Source organism: Melozone crissalis, unplaced genomic scaffold (assembly GCF_028551555.1).
Source record: "Melozone crissalis strain CALT ecotype California unplaced genomic scaffold, PUWL_Pcris_2 ptg000057l_1, whole genome shotgun sequence".
Taxonomy (NCBI): Eukaryota; Metazoa; Chordata; class Aves; order Passeriformes; family Passerellidae; genus Melozone; species Melozone crissalis.
This window is the reverse complement of record NW_026535835.1, coordinates 10,376,998-10,398,947: the sequence shown is the minus strand read 5'-3', so window position 1 is coordinate 10,398,947 and position 21,950 is coordinate 10,376,998. Positions and strand designations below refer to the sequence as shown.

Here is a 21,950-nt window from a genome sequence, read left to right as displayed (position 1 = left end):
ACTTGGCTATCGCTTCCAGAGCCAGGGAGCTCCCAGGGTGTAGCTTGCCGTCGCCTTGGAGCCCCGCAGCTGCGAGCGTTCCCCGTTCAGCTTGTTTATGTTTTCCCTTCGCTAGTTGCTCTTTAAATCCTCCGGGAGGACCCTAAACCGGGCTAAAGCGGCGACACCGAGCCCGGGCCACGCACGCCACATCCATCTTGCCATGCGGAGCCGCAGCTGCGTGATCCCCGAGCACGGGGAGGTAAACACGAGGAGCGGGAGGGCCGGGAGCCGGGTGACAGCCCCGCCACACCGGGAGCCCGGCGCTGCCCGCCTCACGCCGGCCGGCCACAGGCGGAGGCCGGGCCGAGGGGCGGCGGGGAGGGCACGGCACCGGGCCCTGCCGGGGCCGCCTTAAAGAAGGGGAGAGAGATAAATAAATAAATAGATGAGATAAATAAATAAACGGCGGGGCGGAGGGGCGAAGGCAGCGGGGAAAGAGCCCCCGAACGGCGCGAGTGCCTCCGCGCGGGGTCCGTCATGGAGGTGCCGCCTCACCGCCCGCTGGCGGGGGGCAGCGCGGGGCCCCCGCACCCCTCCCCGCCAACCTCCACCCAGCCTCCCGTCCCCGCCGCCGCCTCCCTCACCCCTCCGCAGGGCCTCGTCGTAGCCGAGGAAGCCGATGCGGGACTCCTTGGCGCCCATGGTGCCGCTCAGTCCATGGCCGCGGCGGCGCCCGCCGGAGCCGCTACCGACGGGGAGGGGGGGCGGGGCCGCCCGGGGGGGGCGGGGGGAGGAGGAGGTGGCGGCCGCGCGCCCGCCCCGCCGCCGCCGCCGCAGCCTCCATCGCGGGTCACGTGGGGCGCGCGCGCCGCGTCACGTGGGGCGCGCGGAGGCCGGGGCGGGGCTGTGATTGGCCAACGCCGAGCCCCCCACTCCCGCCCGCCCGCCCGGCGGCGCCGTCGCGCGTCCCCTCAGGGGCGGCTGAGGGGGAGCCGCAGCAGCGGCGGCTGCGATGGTCGGGGCTCTGCAGCGCTGCGGCCGCGCCGGTGCCTCCTCGGCTCCGGGTTGGCTCCGCGGCCGCAGAGGAAGGAGGTGTGACGAGGAACGACTTGGCTGTGGCCCGGCACAGGCGCTTCGGAAGGTGTCGCTTGCGAAAGCTGTCAGCGCTTCCCGTAGCGTGCAAGCGGCGAGAGGAGAAAGGCTGCGGTGCGATGGGGCCGCCGGCGGAACAGCCCTAGTGGGAGGGTGAGAGTCGCAGCACCCTCAAAGTGCGCAGGGAACAGCCCCCTCAGTCCCCTCGGAGCTTCACAGGGGATCAGCCCTCAGCCCCCTCAAACCTCACAGGTGATCAGCCCTCAGCCCTCTCAAACCGCCAGGGAACGGCCCCTCAATCCCCTCGGATCCTCACAGGGGATCAGCCCCTCAGCACCCCAAAACCTCACAGGAATCATCCCCTCACTGCCCTCAAACCACACAGGGAATCAGCTCCTCAACCCCCCCAAAAATAATAGGGGATCAGCCCCTCAAAGCTCTCAGGGGGAGCAGCCCCTCAGCCCCCTCAAACCTCTCAGGGCACGGTGGTTCTCCTCAAAAAGTCCTCTAAGTCGCAGGGCTGCAGGCATGGGGTGACAGTAGGAGGTTCCTGTTCCATTAAAATGTCTTTTCACTGTCTGAAACAGAAACACGGGCTGAATTGTAAAAGGATCAAAACCACCCCTGCCCTTTGCTGTTCTCCAGCATGTTTGCTTTTAGTATTCAGCCCAGGACTGACACAGAATGGGAGGATTTCCCAAATGGCTTTGTTACAACATTAAGCCTGGTAACCTACCCTGGGTCACTCCCGAGCAGAAAATAAGGAGTTTGAAAGAAAACACTGATTTCTAAGGGCAGCTTGTTCCAAGGATTGTTCCTGCCCTGAAACAAAGCCTGTGAAAACACCAGTTGCAAGTCATTCCCTCAGTTACTGTTTCTGCACGGAGTGATCTTGCCACATCGAGCTGCAGAAAGGTCAAGCCGGAGTTGCTTTCTCGCTGATGTAAGTTCATGCGTAGGTATTTTTATAGCAAACATTCCAAACAAATTTCATATCTGATATGCAAAGCCAGGAATGCTGCTTACAGAGACACAGGCTCCAAGGCCAAATTTCTCCTCATGTAATCCAAGTGCAAACACACTACAAATGAAATAAGCTCCATAAAGGCTCCTTGTATCTTTTCTGAATTCTTTTTTTATCTTAGATTTGTGGCATATCAAAAAAACCTTATCATTTTCAAGCATAAAATCTGCCATAAAGGGACCTTTTACCTCTCTCATGAGGATGAGGGAGAGAACTTAGGTGATTTTTAAAAATATAAATTTAATTGGTGGAAATATGCTTCACTCATCAGCCACTGATTATGTATTTATCCTTTAAAGAGCAAAGGTAAATGTAAAGGCAGCAGAGGAATGAGAGGATATAAGCTGCCTTGATACATATATACATCCTCTTATTCCTACCCTACCTTTACATATCTCTTCTCAACATAGTTCCTCACCGAGCAGCTTTCAGTTTAGATACAAAATACATCTTTAAAACATCTGAGAGTGAATTCAACAAACATGGCAACATGTCAATCAAAAGCCTAAGTTGGCAATACCAGAAACAGCTGAAGAAATCTGTTTTATCTTGTGCTTAAAAGAAATATTCCATGGCATCCCTACAGCCATGCTCTGGTTGTGATGGATCCCTTTCTTAAAGCATTAACTCTCAGCTGAGGAGATGGGGTTTAATTGCTGACTTCTCTGTCGTGTTCCTGTGTGACCTTAGGTCCAGTAATAATATTTTAATGTTTTGGTTTCTCCTCTGAATTACAAAGATAATGACCAAGTCCCATTTTGCCTGGAAGGAGCAGCACTGGGACCCAGCCAGCCCCGAGCTGGCAGAGCAGTTAGAGAAAGCAATTAGAGCAGGAAGCAGCTCCAGTGCTGGGGTAGGGCAGCTCCACACCAATTCCTGCTGCTTTTCAGGCCAATTTCTCCATGGCTGTTTATCCTCAGGCTCTTACTAGAGAGCAACAGCCAGCCCCTGAGCACCAGGGCTCACCAGAGATCACAGGACACTGCCAGGCCTGTTTTGTCTACACCGAGCACTGAGGGACCCTGCCAGGACAACTCTGACCCAATGCCTCTGCAGCCACAGTTTGCAGAATTATTCCATTTTTATCTGTGATGTCAAGACAGAACCTCTACTTACAGTTCACACAAACCCCCCTCTCAGGCAGTATGGGGGGTTTAATGACAGCTAAATCATGAAAAAAATGAATGACTGAAATTATAATTACAAATCAGATCCTGCCACCAGGTTACAGTCACAAACAGCTGACTGGGCATTTGGTGCAATGAGGAAGCAGAACCCTCTGGGAGAGGTTCCTTCCACTGTGGGAAGGAAAAGGGATGGAGTGATGGTTCTTAATAATGGCTAACACTTCCTATTGACCAAAAAACCCAGACCCCTTTCCAAAGAAAAGGTGTGACACTTGAGGAAAAACCCAACTACAGCAGCATCCCTCATGTCCCAGAGGTACAGACAGTGTCCAAGAACCAGCAGAATTCTGTTTGAAGAGCACTTCAAAATCATTTACTGGATCCATTGTACACACGGTGGCCTGCACCAAATTTAATCACAAAGATCCCCTGGATTGGAGAGCCAGGCTGGAGCTCCCGATGGCAGTGCCTTTGTTCAGATTAAATTAAGCATGTTCTCAAAGGCACTGAAGCAAGAACCCAGAGATAAGGCTGTGTGTGCTAACCCTGGGTTGGATCTGGCAGTAAGTTTTTGCTGAAGCCGTATTGGGGAGCACAAGATTAAATGCTGCTGCTATTTAAATGCTGTGTCAAAGGTAAATCAAATTAAGATACAGCGAATTTAGACTTGCACTGGATGAATGGAGCTCCTCTCTTGTCACAGAGAAGTGCTACGTATGCAAATGGAACTGGGCACGTGTCCTTTGGATTGCTGGAATTTATTTAATTATTCGCTAATCAAAAACTAATTCACGAGCACTTAGCAAATATCTTTAAGTGTCTCTGCATCGCTGTCAAGGATCTGAGGCAAAGCAGGTATTTACAGCTGCACAGGAGCAGCAGGAGCCTGGCAGCACAGCAGCTGTGGGGCTCTGCCAGGCTGCTGCAGTCCAGGGCTGAGGAACAGGGAAAATCCACAGCCCTGGCTCCAGCTCAGGCCACAGCAGGCACTGCAAGGAGAGGGGGCTTGGAGCTGCACTGGGAAGGCCTGAACTCAGAAGGGATGAGCCAAACAGCAGAGGAACTGCTGCAGGGGCTCAAAAACACTTCTGAGAATAGCACTGTAAGGCCTTAGGATTTCCTGATTCATATTCACTAAAACAGAAGCCAAACATGCAACTTTGTTGCTGGGCTCTCAATCTGTGCCTCTTGCCCCAGTACCTGTCTCCCCACCCTGGATATTGTTATTTTTGTAAGGACTTTTCCTGGCACTGGACAAACACAGGACAATTTTACCCCTTCCTACTTCAGACAGCTCTGACAGGAGTGTGGCAGGGCACATCCCAAATATTTGAGAAGAGTAGGAAGTGGGAGAGAGATCAAGATGCAATATGAGGATTCAATCAGGTCTGCCGTGGTCAGGGCTAAATGGCTTCATATCTAATTACAGTGAACTGGTGAATGAGAAAAATACCCCGAATCATCATCTGCCAGCCTGATTCTGATGTTATCAGAGAGAGAGGAAATACAAAAGGCTTCCTCAGAGAACAACAGAACAATATTCAAAGTGAAACTTCTATCACATCCCACATTTTCTAGGAAACAAGTGGCTTAGGGTGGTAGCAGAGGGTGACAGATTTATATGAACTCAGGGGGAAATAAAAGGAGCAGATTCTTACCAGGTCCCTCCTACTGTTGTCATGTAGGCTGTACTCCCACACTATTGCCAGTATGAGCTTTGTAGTGGAATACTGCAGGGGAAAATGAAAAATGTCATTTATTAAAAGTATTTAAAAATGAAATTAAAGTCACCCACCCCCCCTTGTTGAAGGGACATGCTAATGAGGGCAGTGCTCACCAGGGCTGCAGCGTGGTGTAGCCAGGGGACTCTCAGAGTGAGATGATTGGGATTTTTTCTCTCATTTCCAGTTTGAGGGCACTTCTCTTTTCACACCTGCCCTAGAGATCCCCTCTTCCCAGTACTGCCATGACTTTTTGGAGCAGCTGCCCATCTCCACCCCCCTGTCCCAGCAGCCAGGCCCTTGCCCTGGCATCATCCCCTGCTGGTTCCCGGCAGCAGCAGCAGCCGCCTCATCCCCTCCTTTTTCTTGGTGAGCTCCGCTTCAGCCATCTCATCCCCTCCTTTTTCCTGGTGAGCTCCAAGCAGGGCGGGGACGGGGAGAGAACAGCGTCCCTCTGTCCCAGAGGGCTGAGCTCTGGTGACAGCTCAGTGTGGGGGTGACAGGCACTGCTGCACAGGCGGGAGTGACAGCCCTGCTCTGCACACCCACACATGCCAAACGCCAGACCTGTACATCAGGTTGTGGCAGGTACAGGAACAGGGGTTGGATGGCACTGCCCAGGCTCTGGAAAGGGCAGCAAGGGAAGTGGGAGCATCCCTCAGACCTCATCTGACCTGTGGGCTACCTCTGTTTAGTTCTGCCACCCCTTTAGGAGAGAATTAATGAATGTTTCTGCTGAGCCACCGAGCCCTGGCTGTTTGTGTTCAGGGAGCCCGTGACAGGTTTAAAGCTGCTCAGAAGCGCTGCTCACATCACTGCTCAATCCATAATTTCACTCCTGTTATTAATAGTAGGATCTCCACAGCCCAGGAAAGTGAGGCACGTCACACACGTTCACAGCTATTTTAAGGTTTGTTGGTAAGTGGTCCCCCACTTTTCCTGCAGTTGCCTTTGAGAGACAGAGAAGAAAACACCATAAGGCACCCTCCACTCTTGATATTCTCCTAAGCAAGGCTTCCCTGTGCGTGGAAGGATGGCACGATCACACTTGAGGCCCACAAAGAACAGTGACAAACTCTTCCTTCCTGGCAGACTTTGCTGCTGCTCCTCCAACCCAGGAGTAACAGGGTGCCACAGCTAATGGCAGTCAGGAGTTAAGTGTAATGCCTTGGATATTGATAAAAACATCACGTCCTTCCCGCTTTTCTATCAACCTGTTTGATTATGCCTTATACAGGAAAAGTGTGACAGAATTAATCAGCCTGCTGGAGTGCACACTAAGGGAACAGATGAGCTTTGGCAAGACTGTTGTTAGCACTGAAAAACTGTGACAAAAAAGAGGCAGACTGCAATCCAGACACGTGTCATTCAGAAAATGAGACATGCTATGATTTATCAACGTACCAACAATTGAGGGAAATAGAGATCTCCCATTTCAAAGTGTTGTCTCTGTGTAGATTAAGAGTAGTATCTGTCATCAGGAAACAATGGGAGAAGAAATGTATTTGGTAAAAGCAGTTCTGTGCTCCCTTGTAGACAGAAACCACTGTGGTGTTGGAATGGAGGTAAAGGATTTCTCTGCAGTTCCATCCAGGGCAGTAAAAAACACCAGCGTTGTGACAGGAGGAAGTGCAAATAATTAATACCAGAAGATCAAATGAAAGGAGTGGCTTTGCAAGAAGTGACTCATGTTGACTCTGCTCTGGGAAGGCCCAGATTGCCTGGTGGAAGGAGGAGTTTGTGTGGCCCTCAGAGCACAGCACACAGCGGTCAGGGATGCACCACAGGGCACCTCTCCCCTGCAAAGAAAGGGCTGCTTTCTTCTCAGCTCAAAGGCTGCTGCTCACAGCGTCCCCAGCACTGCAGCACTTTGATTGTTGTGTACAGAGAAAGCAACACCAAAGCATCAAACACAGACCAACTTGGGGAACATTTTGCCAGCAGCTGATCCAGTGGGAAGCGCATCTCAAAACAGCAGGGCAGCAGAGCGAAACAAAAGCCACGGAGCCAGAGCTGTTGTGTCATTTGGCACATCCTGGCACTTGCCTTAATTCTGCTTCAGAACTTGCAAGGGAAGGCCAAAGCTTCTTATTTGGTAATTAAGGTTTCACACGATTCAAACATTGAACAAAGGACATCCCCAAACAGAGCAACCTGCCAGCCTTGGTGCCCCTGCCAAAGGCTGATGTCTCAGTTCAGTGCTCTCCCAACACAGAGTGAAAGAGCTCTGGACAATGGCACATCCAAATGTGCACACACACACATTTTTCTGCTGGCATGCACACATTACCTCTGATCAGGTTCTAAAAGTTCCACCTCCCTGTTTTTGGTAAAGACTCCAGACACCCTGCAGACAGGGGTGAAACAGGCATTAAAACAGCAGACCTCTATTTTATGGTGTCAAATGGCTAATAATAGTAATTAAGGACCTTAAAGTCCTTTATCAAGAGGCATTATCTAAGATGGCATCATGCCTGTAATCAGAGCCAATGAAACACTGTTTGATCAAGCCAAGAAGGCAACTCAAACAGTCTGAGGAGTTGCCATCTGCTCAAGCCACCCCACCCCTGAATCCAGCAGAGAGCCCCTGCAGGACATTGACAACCAGGTTGTTTTCCTGTCATTTCAGCTGAACACTCGGTGCCTGTCCCTGTGTTCCAGAGGATTCCCAAACCCAAACATGAGAGATCACTTCTGGACATGCAGTTCTGACAACATTTTGCTTTGCCACTCTTGTGGACTGATTGTGCACATGCAGCAAGGTAAAGCATTAGGGGTTAATCAGAATTTTGCCTACCTTATTAAGTATTTGCATGCATATTTATTTTCTAAAATGTATGGTTAATTGATCCATAAAAGCCTTTGGTACTCACTCAGCCTCTGGGTAAAAGTCCAGGTACTCCCAGAAGAGCTTTTGACCCAGCAATTGGAATAAAATTTAGGCCTGGAGTATGGAGCAGAGTCTTGAGTAGATTCTTAGCAATAGAAGACAAGTTCAGGGTAGATGAAGGTTGCCAGATTGTCACAGTTTGAAAAAGAAAATTGGTATATTCAAGGAAGGAGCAATTTGAAGTTTTTATAAAGCACTTGGACACCACAAGGATGGGCAAGAGTTTCTTCACTCATTTTGCTTTCTCTTATCACTTCCCAGCTGTTTCTTCCACTTTCAGGTAGTTTCAATTTATCCTTCTTTTTTACCCACACATTTCACTAACAGCCTTTGAGTTGAGATTCTCTGGCTTTAGTGCTGAGGTGCCAGCTGTGCATCCCTGCAAGCTGGTGCATGTATGACCTTGAAAATTTCTGGGAAGCCAATCAGGAGGTGCTTGCAAACAGTTTCCTGTGTCCCAGAGAGCCTCTCTCTGTTTTTAGCTTTAGATATAAATCACATTCTAACATCCAGAGCATTGTGCAGGCATTACCCAGTTAATGCCAGCCCAAACCCCTCCCAGCTGTGCCCTGTTATTGCCTAAGTAACAGCTCCTCCATTCCCCTGCAGCCAGCCCAGGGAGTTCTTTCTGCTTCCTTCTCTGCAGGAATATTAAACAGAATGAGAATGAAGAGAGCTGTTAATTTTATGGCACGGTGAGGAAACTGAAGGTCTTCAGATCACACTTTCTCCTCAGTCTTTTAATTGCAAAATTATACTTCAAGATTTGACACAAGTTTCTCACCTCCCTGTTTTCAAGCTACTAGCAAGATAAACCAGACAAAAATACCTCTTTATTCCTATTCTGCAGAGCCTGTTAATTTCAGATAGGTGAAATATTGCTAATTAGTAGCGTATTCTAACAGAACTTGTGATTTTACAGAGAGCTATATCAAACTAAACCAGATTAAGGGTCAGAATGTGCCAATCTTTTCATTGTTGTCACTTTGTGATTTGTGTTCCCCCTCAGCATGTGCCCTCCCAGGTTCTTGGAGCCCTTGGCTAGCACTGCTCAGCTGCTCCACAGTTATTCCTCACACCAGACATTCACAGCACGCTCTTCTCACATTTTCTCCAAACATTAGGTACAACAGCAGAAATAGAGATTGGAGATTTATAAGCAAGAGACACGGGAATCTGGGTGGAAACAGATGACTAACAGAATTTTTGCTAAATAAAAACATGAAAAGGGGTAAAAAAAAGATTCCTGAGCAGACATAATACCTTTCTTTTTCTGGGTAAGTGCTAATCTAGGCCCTGGAACACTCCCACTTCTAGATATGATGCTTAGTAACATGTTTCTAATTTCAAATTAGATATTAATGAAAATAATGAGAATATCCCTTAAATAAGTTAGAATGAGACTTCCTGTGGTCTCCTCCACACTTTTTACCTTTGCCATGAAACTAACTCCACAATGCTTGACCAGCAGTGTGCCATGACCCTTCCCTGTCATCCCTACAGCCATCCAAGTGCCTTTCCTTTTGATTAAACTTCACCTTCCAAGATGGAAATTCATGAATAACACCCTGCACAACGGAATCTGAGCATCTAGAGACCCCATGGGGAGTTACACAAGCAATAAATTGTCAAACCCCATTTTTGGGGCAGATTAATATTCTCTAAGTTACTCCTGCCATAAGCTATAAACAGCAGAATATGCACTTCCGTGCATTCCAGCATGTTGTGGGAGATCATAAAGGCACTTAATATATTATTTAAGCCATTTAAGCAAGATAGCACAAGTGCTGTAATTAGCAACAGTTCTCCAAATCCCCATATGCCAGACAAAGGCTCACGTTCAGCATTTCCAGCCTGGTAGGAGGGCATCAGAACATCACAGAAATAAAATCCATGCTCTGCTTTTTTTTCCTCCTGCCAATCTCAGCACAGCCTGTTTCACTACAGCTACTCCCCTGCACCACCATACAAGAGACCATAAAGAAGACTGCCCTTTTTTTGGTTTATTTTAAGAATAACAGGCTGCTCAAAGCTTTAAGAAAGAGAAATGAAGCCACTTCTCCTGACAGACTGGAGGGGAACTTCCTTGCTTTTTCCTTTGAATAAAGCCAAAATACAAGGAAAACCATAACTTGACTTCCTCTGGAAAACCCATGAACTGAAGTCAGCGTTCAGTGGGAGTTTAGCAGCACTCCAAGCAGAGCACCCTTTGTGCATGAGGGTCAGGCTCGGGGCACTGGGGGGGAGCACAGCAGTGAGAGGAGAGGCAGGGTGAGCACGCAAAGGGCAGCAGTGGCAGCACAGGAACAAGAGCTGAATGCTGCCACCAGCCTGAGCTTCACTGCCCTTGGAACCCCAGGGCACAAAACCCAAAAACAAACAAAGAACATGGCTGGGACAGACACCAAAATCCTGCAAAGGAGATACAGAACTGAGAGCTCTGCCACCAAAAGGGCTGTGAAACTGGGGGTGCCATGGCTCAGAGAGGGGACATGCTGTCCCCTGCCCCATTCCCCAGGCAGCACCAGCTGGGAGATGTGTACCAGGCTCATCATTTTCCAGGCTTCTCTGAGTCACTGGGGAGAGGAAGTGACCAAGACTAGTATCACCTAGAGAGTTCATATTTCATCATCCAAAAGATTAACAAAAGAAGTCAAATTATTTTCAGTTCAGAGAGATACCTAACTTGTTACAGATTTGATTTTATAAGTAGCACCTAAGGGATGGGCTCATTAACATCTCATTAATAATTTGAGATGAGATGTTAATGAGCCCATCCCTTAGGTGCTATTTTAATTTGCATAAACCCCTAAAAACTTACAAAGCATGATAAAAACAAAAGCCTCTAACTATCCTGTTTCTCACAGACTGCAAGTTGAAGAAGTGTGGAGGAAGCTGATAATGCTCTTTCAGTTCCTGAGGACTTCAGGCAGCTATAAAAGTGATAGGACATTGGCAAACACCAACAATCAGCTCACAAACAGCTGGCTGAGAAGTTGGAGACAAACATCTGGAGGACTAAAATAGTGCAGGAATACCTGAAAATACAACTCTTGAGAAGGAGTACCAGCACCAGAGGTTGGTCACTTATCCCTTTGGGCTGCCTGTGTCTCCCAGTCTGGGAACACTTGGAACACACCTGATTCTGCCAGAGGTGGAGAAAAGAGATGCAGATGTGTTTCTGGTTTCCCCACACCACTGGTCACCAATCCCACTTGTGTTTAGACCACATTAATTGCAAACAAGTGGTTAAATGAGCAACTCCCTGCAGATACCAGAAAGGAACTTCTCTGGCGGTTCAGATGCCTCTAATGATGCCACACAGAAACAAAAACTGGCCCAAATTCTCTTTCAGATCCCTTCCCCTGACACAAGATTTGGTAAGTGGAGCCAATAGGCACCCAGCTGCAGGGAGAAGATCATCTTCATCACCCTTCAGCTCCAGGAAAGGAATTTCCAGATGGAATTAGCAAAGCCTCCACCCCTACAGTCGGAGCAGTGGCTGAGTATCATTAATCATTCCATCAAATGGAGCATTCACCACCCTCCTGGTAAGGACAGATTGCTGGAAAACATTCCCCATTACAATTCCTGTTTAGCATTGCACTGCAGTGCATCTGGCAGCAGTGTTTGGGGTTGATGTTTAACTAAACCACATGTACAGGCAGCTGGTTTAAGTACAATGCAGAATACCTGTACATTTATCTGTGTTATCAGCTCTCCTTCCTGTGACCTATCAGTACATAAATACCATATCAAATGCCTGCATATATCACATACACCAGATTCATCACATCACACATGGTAATCATGGTAAATCTGCCCAAAGCAGCAAATAACAGCCAGCAGCAGACACACAACATCTTCACAACTGCTTCCTTTTTGGCTCCATGCCTGCTCTGCACTGCAAGAGCTGCTGCACCAGAGGAGTTGGTTAATGTTTGCACTTGCACAGCTCCTGGAAGATGAAGACACTCAAATAGAGAAATTAATATTCACAGGAGAGCTGTCAGGGGATGAGTTTTCCCTGAGGTGCACTGTTTCAGTACAGTGTGTTTGACTGGCACTTGGGCTCCTTTCCTTCATGGGGAGAAACAGGAGAGACATAATCTGTTTGTACTCTGATTTTCCCCAGCCAATTAGAACATCCTTTCAAAGCATTCCTGTTGTAGGTAGGCAGGATAATGTGATAGATTTCCAGAGATGTGGTCTGTCTTATTCCACTTTCCAGCAGAGAGGCTTCCCAGGAGAAATCAGTGTTGTCTCCCAGAGGAGGAGGAAGGACACAGCCACAGGCTTCTCTCATGCCTGATCTCTCAGGAGTGAACTAGGGTGATGGACAACTTCTAAATCCAGCAAGCTCCTCAGATGAAGGCTGGCCAGAGAAGTCCATCTGTGCCTCCCACTTGCACATCCCTGGCTTTGGCTGAGCTCCGAGTGCAGCCAGCACTGAAAGGGAGAACAAAGCCTTGGGTTTGCAAGGGGAACTCAAGGCCCTCTCAGGCCTCTGCAGAGCCAAGTGTACACATGATAAGCCAGGAGAGCCATTCCACGCTGCAGTCACATGCCATGTGGGCTATAATCTCACAAGGACACAGATACGGCCATGCAAATATGGGTTATGCCTGTGCTAACATCCAGCTCCTGTCCCTGGAGCTCCTAAAGGGCTTTAATCTGGCTGCTAATGCAGGAGGAAAGCTTGTGCTGGAGAGGCTGCATTTCTCCTGGCTCTGACCAGCCAGGAGCCTGCTGCCCTTTGGCACCTTGACTGGAGAGGTGAGGACATCAGCTGGCTGCTCCTTGCTCCAGTCTCTGCAGGTGAGGAGGAGAGGAGCTGCCTGTCACAGTGGGGACAGGTGACACAACTGCAGGCAGCAGGCACAGCGAGAGGGTGGTAGGGAACAGGCATTGAGAAACCAGCTGCATTTTCAACACCCCCTGCACCCAAACCACTTCTAACAGAGTCCTCACAACAGCCAGGCTGAGGCAGCACAGCTACACTCTCAGCTATCACCTCTGCTTCCCTCTGCAGAGCTTATCTTGTGTAAAGCAGCACCTAACACTAAAATCCTAATCTGAATCAAACAATTGTAATGTTCCTCAGGTGGGCCAAGCAAACCTCACTGCAAGGTTAGCAAGAAATTCCCTTTGCATCTGCTCAGCACCTGCCTGTGAAAGGCTCCTACATGCAGAGCTGACAGCAAAATCCAGACAAGGGGGAGGAAGAAAACACAGGAGGCAAAATGCCACAGACATCTTAAGGGGGAGGGCTTGTCTTCATGGATTTTTGTCATTATTGAATCCAGCCATGGGTAAAAGCCAAACTTCCCTAAGACAGCCTGAGATCAAGAACCTGCCTTTGTTTCAAACCCACCCATAGGTGCCTTCCCAAGGTGATTCCTGCTGTGGGCATGGGGCTCAGCTGGAGCTCAGCACCACCAGAGGAATTCCTGAGCAAAATCATCCCAACTCTGCCAGGAGCAGCTCCAGGCCAGAGAGACCTCAGAGAGAGAGAGACAGAGAGAGGCCTTTGTGCAGCTGGGGATGACTGAGGGTGCCAGAAGCGACCTGGCACAGGAGCACAGCTGAGTCACAGCTGCAGCAATTGCACCAATTGTCCCAGGGACACAACAATTGCACTTGTCTGACTGGTCAGCCCATGGCAGCAGCACAGGGCAGTTCTCTTTGTGAAAGCCTGCAAGTAAACTTCCAAAACAAAATCCCTTCAACTCCAAGCCTTTCCAGGCTTCTCCCTGGCAAGGACAGTTTACTGAGAGATGTCATGCAGGAGAAAAATCTCACTGCTGTTGGCTTTCACCATCACCTGTGAAGGAGATAACCCTGAATTCCCATTACATTGGGATGGAATTGAGGTCTCAGCTCCAGCCAGCTCCCTAAGAACACCCAAGGTGCAGCCCAAGGTCCCTGTTCCCCATCAGAACAAAAGGTTTTTTCCCCATCAGAATGAAAGTTTATTTTTGTGCAAAGGGTCTGTCAGTGGTCACACTCCCAAGCCAGACCTGGGCAGCAGAAGGAGGAGGAGGAGGATGAAGTTTGTACTCACATGCACAATCCACATCCTGCCTTCTGCTCTTGGGGGGGGAATTTGTCTCCCTCTTCTCAAGATGGACACAAAGCAACTGCACAGTCTGTAAAAGCACATCAAGAACAAGCAAATGGATGAGAAAATGGGAAATTTAATCCCCAAAAGGTGTTCCTGCTGTGCTGATTTAAGGGGATGACCATACCTGCAGCATCTGTGGCTTGATCCATGTCTAAGGAGAAGCCTGTTACTGAGAAATCTGTTTATCAGCAGTACTTTCCCTGCTGCTCTGGGTGGCTGAGTGATGTTTACAGTCTTCAGAGCTGTTTGCTCATCCCATGCTTCCAGTCAAGCTTTACAGATCCAATCTGATCCATAGCTTTATCTGATTCTATAGGAATTAAACTTTGAAACAGGTCACAAGATCAGTCACAGCCTGTGGTCTCTGTGCCTGAGCATCACCTGTACAAGGGCAGGAAAGGACATCAAGCTCCCTGAGAACACAAACTCCAAAGGGTTAACTCAGAGCCAACCATAAACATCTCCTGAGCAAAGGCTGGCTGCACCAGGAAGTTCAAAGGTCCACAAGAAACATGGACTTGAGGGAGTTCATTAAAAAATAATTAGAATCAGATAGACACAGGAAAAAAAAAAAGAAAAAAGTGTCAACCAAGAAACTGTTTTGAGGAAACCTGAAAACAGGGACTAACAAGGACTACTTTGTTGGGTTACTGGGACATTTGCCTGCTTCATGTTTAGAAGGGAGCTGTGGTCATTTGATAGCTGGAAGTGATAAGACCACAAAAAAGTGTGAGGCCACAGGTAAACAGCTCTCTCCTCCAGCTAGAGACAAAGGGGAAGCCAGCCAGCTTTTGCTTTTAGTTCCTGGGGAAACAAAACCATTTATTTCTTCCTGAGGCTCCAAGAAGATATTCCATCCAGGAGGGAATCAAACCTACTGTAAAGAAAAACCCGAACCCGAATTCCTGCTGGTAGCAGAGATTAGAGGAGAGGCACTAAAGGAGCAGCTGGCAGCCCGGGGAGGCAGCTGGTGACAGATGCTCCCTGAAACCTGGGGGGGCTGCAGAGAGGAAATGCAGCTCCATTCCAGCACAGCCCTTCCTACAGGCCTGGGACAGCCCCTCAGCTAAGGACAAACATCATTGCCCCTCAAATGAGTATTAAAAAGCAAAAAAAAAAATCCTCCAAACACCTTCCCAATCCTTTTGCTGCCTAAAAAGCCACCAGCAAACCCCACAGCTCCCCATCTTCCCATACAAGAGGGAATAAAGGCTGGGCCAGGAGCTGGGCCAGGATCAGCCCGTGGGGACCCGGGGGTGCTGAGGAGCCCCCAGCGAGGCTGGGCCGGGCGGGAGCAGTGACAAACCCGCCGTTATGTAACGGGTGACAAATGCCTTTTGTTATGCAAGACAAGTGGGAGAAAAAATCAGCATTTTCGGCTCCCTGCTCGAGCACAAACAACAGGCTCCGGGGGGCACCGGCACCGAGCAGCAGAAAGAGATGCCTTGGAAACGCCTCCTGATTCGCATGAGTCAACAGAAAAATGCAGAATCAATATTTAATTTGAAGGGATTGAGGTTGTCAGCACGGTCATTTGATAATTTTGGGGGTTTTGTTAAGGAGAGAGGCCAGCGGGCAGCTATCCACCAGCCTTGCTCATCAGTCAACTAAAATGAGGGATCTCCATCCCCTTTGCTCAACATTTGGGATTCGAGGCTTTTTTAATTAAAAATTTAAATTGGTATTAATATTATTTCGTAATAAAACTAATAAACTCAAAAGCCACACACATCTGAATTTAAGCTCTGGTCCCAGCTCTGTTTTTACACTCGGTGGAAATCCCAGCTCCAATTCTCAACTTCGAGCCAGAACCGAGAATCCTCTGCCCTCTCCTGGCTCCTGTGGGCGGCTGAAAGCTGCAGAAATCAGCCTCGCGTCCCGCTCCGGGAAAGGAATCCGGCTGCTGCGCTCTCGGAGACCCTGCAAGCGTTTGGTTAAAAAATAAAAATCCGAGCAGCGTGACCTCTGGCATCGGGAATGTTCTTCAGCCCCAGGGGCTGCCCAAGGGATGCGCGGCTCCCCGGCCCAGCCTGCCCAGCGCCACCCCCGCCGCTCCCGGTGCCACACGGCGACAGTGACATCCAGCGGCAGCGCGCACCCACCCGCGCCCCGCCGGAGCGCGGGCACCGAGCAGCTCCCGCAGAGCCCCGCAATGGCAATGCCCTGGGCCGGGAAAGGGCCGGGCTTGGGACGCTCGGGGAGCTGCTTGGGCAGGGTGGCACCCAGCGAGCAGGGACAGCCCGGCCACACGGGTGGCACTGGCAGCGACACTGCCAGCACGGCACGGAGCCCCCGTCCCCTGCAGGGACAAACCCAGCACACGGACGGGACCGTCGCCCATCAGCTCATTGCGGCTGCCGCCCCACGGGGCCGAGGTTAAGCAAGAGCTGCTGCCCAAGCGTGAGTCAGCCCGCGCTGCTCGGTCACGTTAACACCTCTGAGTGTGCCTTTATGTTCCTTCTTTTCCGTTTAAGCAATCCTGCTGTCCTTCAGAACGCCCGAGTCCGTTCCAGGACTCACAGGAAAGACTCTGAAGCAGCTTTAAACCAGTTGTACCTTCAAGAACAGCCAGGTAAGAGAGACTGTCACCACCAACACCTCAAGGTCACCGCCCAGCACAGGGACAGGTGAGCACTCACACAGCCACTGTCACACTGTCACCAAACAGGGGGAACATTTTCCTGCTCAGGGACAGGTGAGCACTCACACAGCCACTGCCACTGAGCAGGGGGAACCTTTCCTGCTCACACAGAGCCTTTACACCTGGCATTTTTACAGAAGGATGAGCAGGTGCAGATGGGATCAGTGCTGGAGGAGCTGGGCAGGCTGAGCTGCTGTCCCAGACAGGGAGAGCAGCAGCTGGAGGAGCTGCTCCAGCAGGGAGGGAGGGAGTGAGGAATGAGCCATGGCTTTGTTGGCAGCTCTGGTAATTAGGGTGTCCCTGCCTTGCAATCTGGATGCTCCAGCATAGTTGTGGTTTGCTCTGGGCCCACCCCAGCCCAGCCACACGTTTGTCTTCCCCAGCAAAAATGCAGCCTGACCTGTAGCAGGGGTGTTTGTGCCTCCCAGTCCCCGCACACCCCAAAGGTGGAATGAGACAGGAGAGGCAGCTGCTGACAGCACCGGCCCTGCACAAACAGGTGCCCGGGAAGGAGGCTCTGTCCCACACAAACCCATTTTCAAGCTGCTAAAACACAGCCACATGTCCTGTGGGAGTTCTCAGGCGCTCAGAACCAGCTCGTTTCTCATCTCTTTTCTCCCCAGTCTCTCTCTCTTTACCTCTGAAATGTCCAATCTGGTCTGTAACAGCTCAGAGGGAGCCCTTTAAATATAAACAGGGAAACTGAAAGTCAAACCCCAGGAGCTGCCGGACAACGCGATCCGGGAGGCTGAGCCGGAGTCCCTCGGTGCCCCGGCGGCTCCGGGCGATCCTCCCCGGCCGGCTGGGGAACACCAGGCAGCCAATTCCTGTGGGGAGAGAGGCACCAGGGACACACAGCGCCTGAAACGCCCCAAATCCACGCCATTGAAATGCGAGAGCACCCCTGGGGCTGGGACTGCTCCGTGCCCAGAGCGCGGGGCCGGGCCCAGAGCAGCCCCAGCTCTGCTGCTCCCCGTGCTCCTGCAGCCAAGGCAGCTGCGGGATGCAGAACCCACCCAGTCAACCTGCAGGGGACACACTGGGCTCACCAGGGTCTGTTCTGCCTTCCAGTTACTCTAAGGGGTTTTTCAGGTTCACAGACACCATCAGAGAGGTCAATGGGAATTAATCAGTGCAGCATCCTCACCTGAACAAGAGCAGGGAATCCAGACTGTCTCCATGGTTTCCCAGAACCACAAAGTCCTGCAATACTTGCAGTGTCATAGCAACAAGCTCCAGCCCAATGAAAATTCTGTCCTTTTAGACCATGGGATCTTATTTATGATGATCCTGGAGATCCCTTAGAGTTGTGCATCAGCACCAAGACTGGGTTAAGGCTCTGAAAGTACCAGACCTACCTTCAGTGCATCATTCCTCTTGTACAAACCCCAGCCATGGCAGAGCAGCTTCTGGAGGAAGCAGCAGCTGCTCCTTTCCCAGCTGGGGCAGAAGCTCCTCTTGCAGGGACTTGCAGGGCTGGATCACCACTGGGCTTGATGGTCCCAAAGGTTTTTCCAACCTGAATGGTTCTGGGATTCTGGATGACTCTGGCTGGGCTTTGGGGTTGGCCACATTTGATTCATTGTTCAATCCAGGCTTTGAGGAAACACCAGAAATATCAATAATTACCCCTAAAATCTTTCAGTCTGACCAGCAAAGGTCCTTCACTGCCACGTGCTGGAATGGGACAGCTGGGTGGGGGCTCAGTTCCTGCCCTCACCTCTGAACCCAAGCAAGAAAAACTCTCCTGGATTCCTTTTGGGGGCTCATTCTCAGAATCAGGACAACAGATTTCCTTTCTAAATGTGGATCCCATCCCCACAGCTGGCCAGGGGCCTGGGATTCCTGCCTGTGCTGCCCTGCCTTGAGAGGCTGTGGGAGGCTGTGGTGTCTCTCCCTCCCAGGCAGCAGGGCACACACTGGTGTGGTGCTGACCTGGATCTTGAGGGATTTTCCCTGGATAGCAGAATAATGCCTCCAGCTGAAGGTAACCCCAATGCAGGAATGGCTGTGGCTGCCTTAGGAAAAGGCTGTCTGCCCTCAAAGTGTCACACTGGTTTAAGAGGGAACTCAGCGAGGCTGCTCAGGACTTGGATTATCCCACAGTTTTTCCAGTAGGACTTGAGGTGACTTAGAAGTGACAGGAGAGCTCTCAAGGAAAACTGAGCTCTGCCAGAAATAACCTCAGTTTCCTGCCCAGGTGACAAAGAGGAAAGATTTCACCTTCAGGGGTTCCTGCTCCAAGTAGGATCAGAAAATCTTTGGAGTAAACTACAGGGTGCAATGTTACAGGGATTGCCTTTCCTGCTGGATTTTAGAAGATGGCAGAGGCAGCTGGACTTGCTCTCCCCAAAAATCAGCAGAACAGCCTCATTCATACCTCAGTTTTCCCTTCACCTGGGCAGAAGTTTCAGGGTTGCTGCTGTTAATTCTTCCTTTACACCAGCAAACAGAATTATTTGCAGTCTGCTGTTGTTGGCTTTTTCTTGGCAGCCTGGATCCAGCACTCCCTAGTTGTCCTTTCCCTGGGGAAGAATTGAGAAAGCTGCAGGAGCACACAGACACCCAGGGATATCCATTTCCATGCTGGAATTCAGGCTGCAGGAGCAGAGCTGGCCCTGCCTCAGCCCCAGGGCCTCTGGGGTCACCCTCGTGAGCCAGGGGAGTGTTCCAGGGCCTGCAAAAATGGAAATCTCACCCTGTGAGACCAGGGGAGGCCTCTGCACAGCTGGGCAGCTGCAGGTCACACAAACCTGATGGTTTAAAAATAAAAACCCCCAGAAATGCTGACATTTCACCCACTCTGTGCTCAGGCAGCCACAGGAGATGTTTGGTGCTGCCAGTGCACACTTGCAGGAGAGAATTTGTGTTCCCATGGCTACTTTGGGGGAAAACCCCAAGAATAGGGAAGGATCTGGGCAGGATCCACATCTTGCAAGAACCCCAGGCTCCCCCCTCCCCCTGCCCACATTGCACACGTACCAACACAAGCCCCATCCATAAGGATTCACCCCAAAGCCCCATCCATAAGGATTGACCCCACACAAGCCCCATCCATAAGGATTCACCCCAAAGCCCCATCCATAAGGATTGACCCCACACAAGCCCCATCCATTAGGATTTACCCCACACAAGCCCCATCCATAAGGATTGACCCCAAAGGCAGGAATTTCACCTTCTCCTGGCCAGGACAGGCACTGAGGGAGGGAGGCTGTAACCAATTCACTGCAGGTACTCCAGGCTGCAGGAACACTCTATTTATTAGGTCAATATTTCATTTGAGCAATACAGTTACAGAATATCACAATGCTGGTTACAAACAGAGATGGCTCCGTGGGCACAAAGGATGGCAGGGGAGGTGGGGTAGGAAACTGTCCTGACACAACAGGGAGGGGCTGCAGGGTCTGGTAATGAGCAAGATACTTTTATATAAATGGATGTGGCACTACAGGTGGAGATTCTGGTTTAGAGGTGGCTTTGTGTAATTAGTTCAATTTATACAGTTATACAGTTCAAGCAACATTTTTTCTTTTTCTTTTTTTAATGCTATTAAATTAAAATCCCCTGTAGTTCAATAAAGTATAAAAATAGTACTGAACCCGGTAATATTCAATAAAATGTAGAATTCATTCACATCATTAAGTAGTAAAGAAATTGTAAAGTTGTAGTTACCATGGCAACATTGCTTCCCAGAAAGGAATATACAGAAAAGAAAAGTTACACATATGGTACCTGCGACGAGTATTTAGCGATCCAACACTGAACTTGTGCACCACAAACCAAGTTTCTAAATATCTCTATATATTTATATAGTATATATCTTTTTCATCTTAAAATTTACTTTTGAAAAGAAAAAAAAAAATGTGCACTTCAACAAACTCACTAAGGCCACTCATGCTATAGATACCGAGGATTGCAAGGAGTAGTGGAATACGAGAGCCCAGAGCACACACTTCACACACCCAGGGACACCTGTGCCACTGCCCACAACGTTCCTGAGATTTAGGGACAAAGCATTCCCAGTGCTGCCAATTCTCTGTAAGTATTGGAGTTGATTTCTAAAGGAAATTTTCCCCACTTTTCCCCAAAGCCCTCCCAGGGCCCAGCGGCTCAAGGGCCCCAGGCCAGGAGTGTCAAACACCCCCTCAATGCAGAGGCAGCTTTGAACTGACACTGGCCAGGAATTTTCTGATAAGGGAACAAGGAGTCCCAGATAAAATCAGGCTCTGCACAGGCAGCAGGAGGAAGGATCTGCTGAAAGGTTGGTACCAGCAGCACCTGCCCTGCCCGAGTCCATCCACATCACCCGAGGGAGGCTTTGCCAACAGCTTCCCCCGTTTGAGGCACGGTCAGTTCTTCCTCCAGTGCTCTCCCACACTCAGGACTGAAAGGGAATGAACTTCAATGTGCATTTTGTACCATGAGAAGCAGCAATGGCACCTCGAGCAAGCTCCCCCCTCACTGACCCAAACAACCTCACACAAAGTCAAATATTGAGGGTTTAACTCCATCAAGAGTGAAAATAATTTACCTTAAGGTGACACCCGTGCTCACCACTTGCACCCAGTGACTCTGGGGTGATTCCTTTACTCACCTTCAAGGAGAAGATGCATTTCACAGGATTGCCACTCCCAGGTCTGCCCTCTCACTGCCAGCACCACACAGCCCCTGCGTGGGCAGAAATGCTTTGTGTGTCTGGAAATGCCAACCATTCCTTCCTGGATGGATGTTCCACCTGCCAGGCCCCCACCCCAGTACTGACCCATGGAAAACCCACCCTGGGCTAGGGCAGGAGGGAGAGAGGAGCCACGGGGTGCTGGAAAACCCCAGAGGGGAGCAGAGGGCACTGCAGGCCCTGCCAGGGCAGAGTGGGGCAGCACCGGGCTCTCGCTGCAAGATCCACCCCAACGAGTCCTTGACCTGCCTCTGGCACCATCCCAGCAGCTTCCCAGTGCTCAACAGCACCAAACAAACTGTGGGAGCAGAGAGAGCAACGAACAGCAGCAGCACAGCATCCCAGACAGGCTCCAGGTGCCAACACAAACCTTCCAACAGCTCCACCTGGGAGACAGAACCAAACCCCCCCCCGGGGTCACTCCTGTGCTGTCCCTGCAGCATCATCCTGCCAACCCCCTGCCCAGCAGTGTCAGCAATCAGCCACAGCCGCCCTGCTGCAGGAGGGACCTGCCCTGGCCCCATGGAGCTGCAGGGGCAGCTCAGCCCCAGGCAGGGCTCCCTGCAGGCACAGGAGAACCCTGGAGCCCTCCCGGGTCACCCCCACAGCCCCTGGCCCAGGGCTCTGCCAAAGGGGCTCCCAGGGAGCTTTGGGACCTCCCTCCCCTTCCTGCC

At 50.4% G+C, this 21,950-nt stretch overlaps 1 protein-coding gene and 1 long non-coding RNA gene across 3 annotated transcripts in view; both read right to left on the bottom strand.

Annotated features, from left to right (window-relative positions):
* Nucleotides 1-729, bottom strand: part of USP32 (ubiquitin specific peptidase 32) — a 64,336-nt gene extending 63,607 nt beyond the window's left edge. For both annotated transcript variants that reach the window (XM_054287498.1, XM_054287499.1), the window contains exon 1: nucleotides 627-729. In XM_054287498.1, coding sequence (XP_054143473.1) covers nucleotides 627-684 — 58 coding nt within the window. In that variant the 5' untranslated portion in view covers nucleotides 685-729. The remainder of the gene's footprint in view (nucleotides 1-626) is intronic.
* Nucleotides 730-4,880: 4,151 nt separating this feature from the next.
* On the bottom strand, nucleotides 4,881-14,448 carry LOC128944298 (uncharacterized). Its single transcript, XR_008483787.1, has 4 exons — nucleotides 14,085-14,448; nucleotides 13,901-13,985; nucleotides 7,237-7,293; nucleotides 4,881-4,955 (listed from the first exon to the last, which is right to left on the bottom strand). It is a non-coding gene; the product is annotated as an uncharacterized LOC128944298 (long non-coding RNA).
* Nucleotides 14,449-21,950: the final 7,502 nt, after the last annotated feature.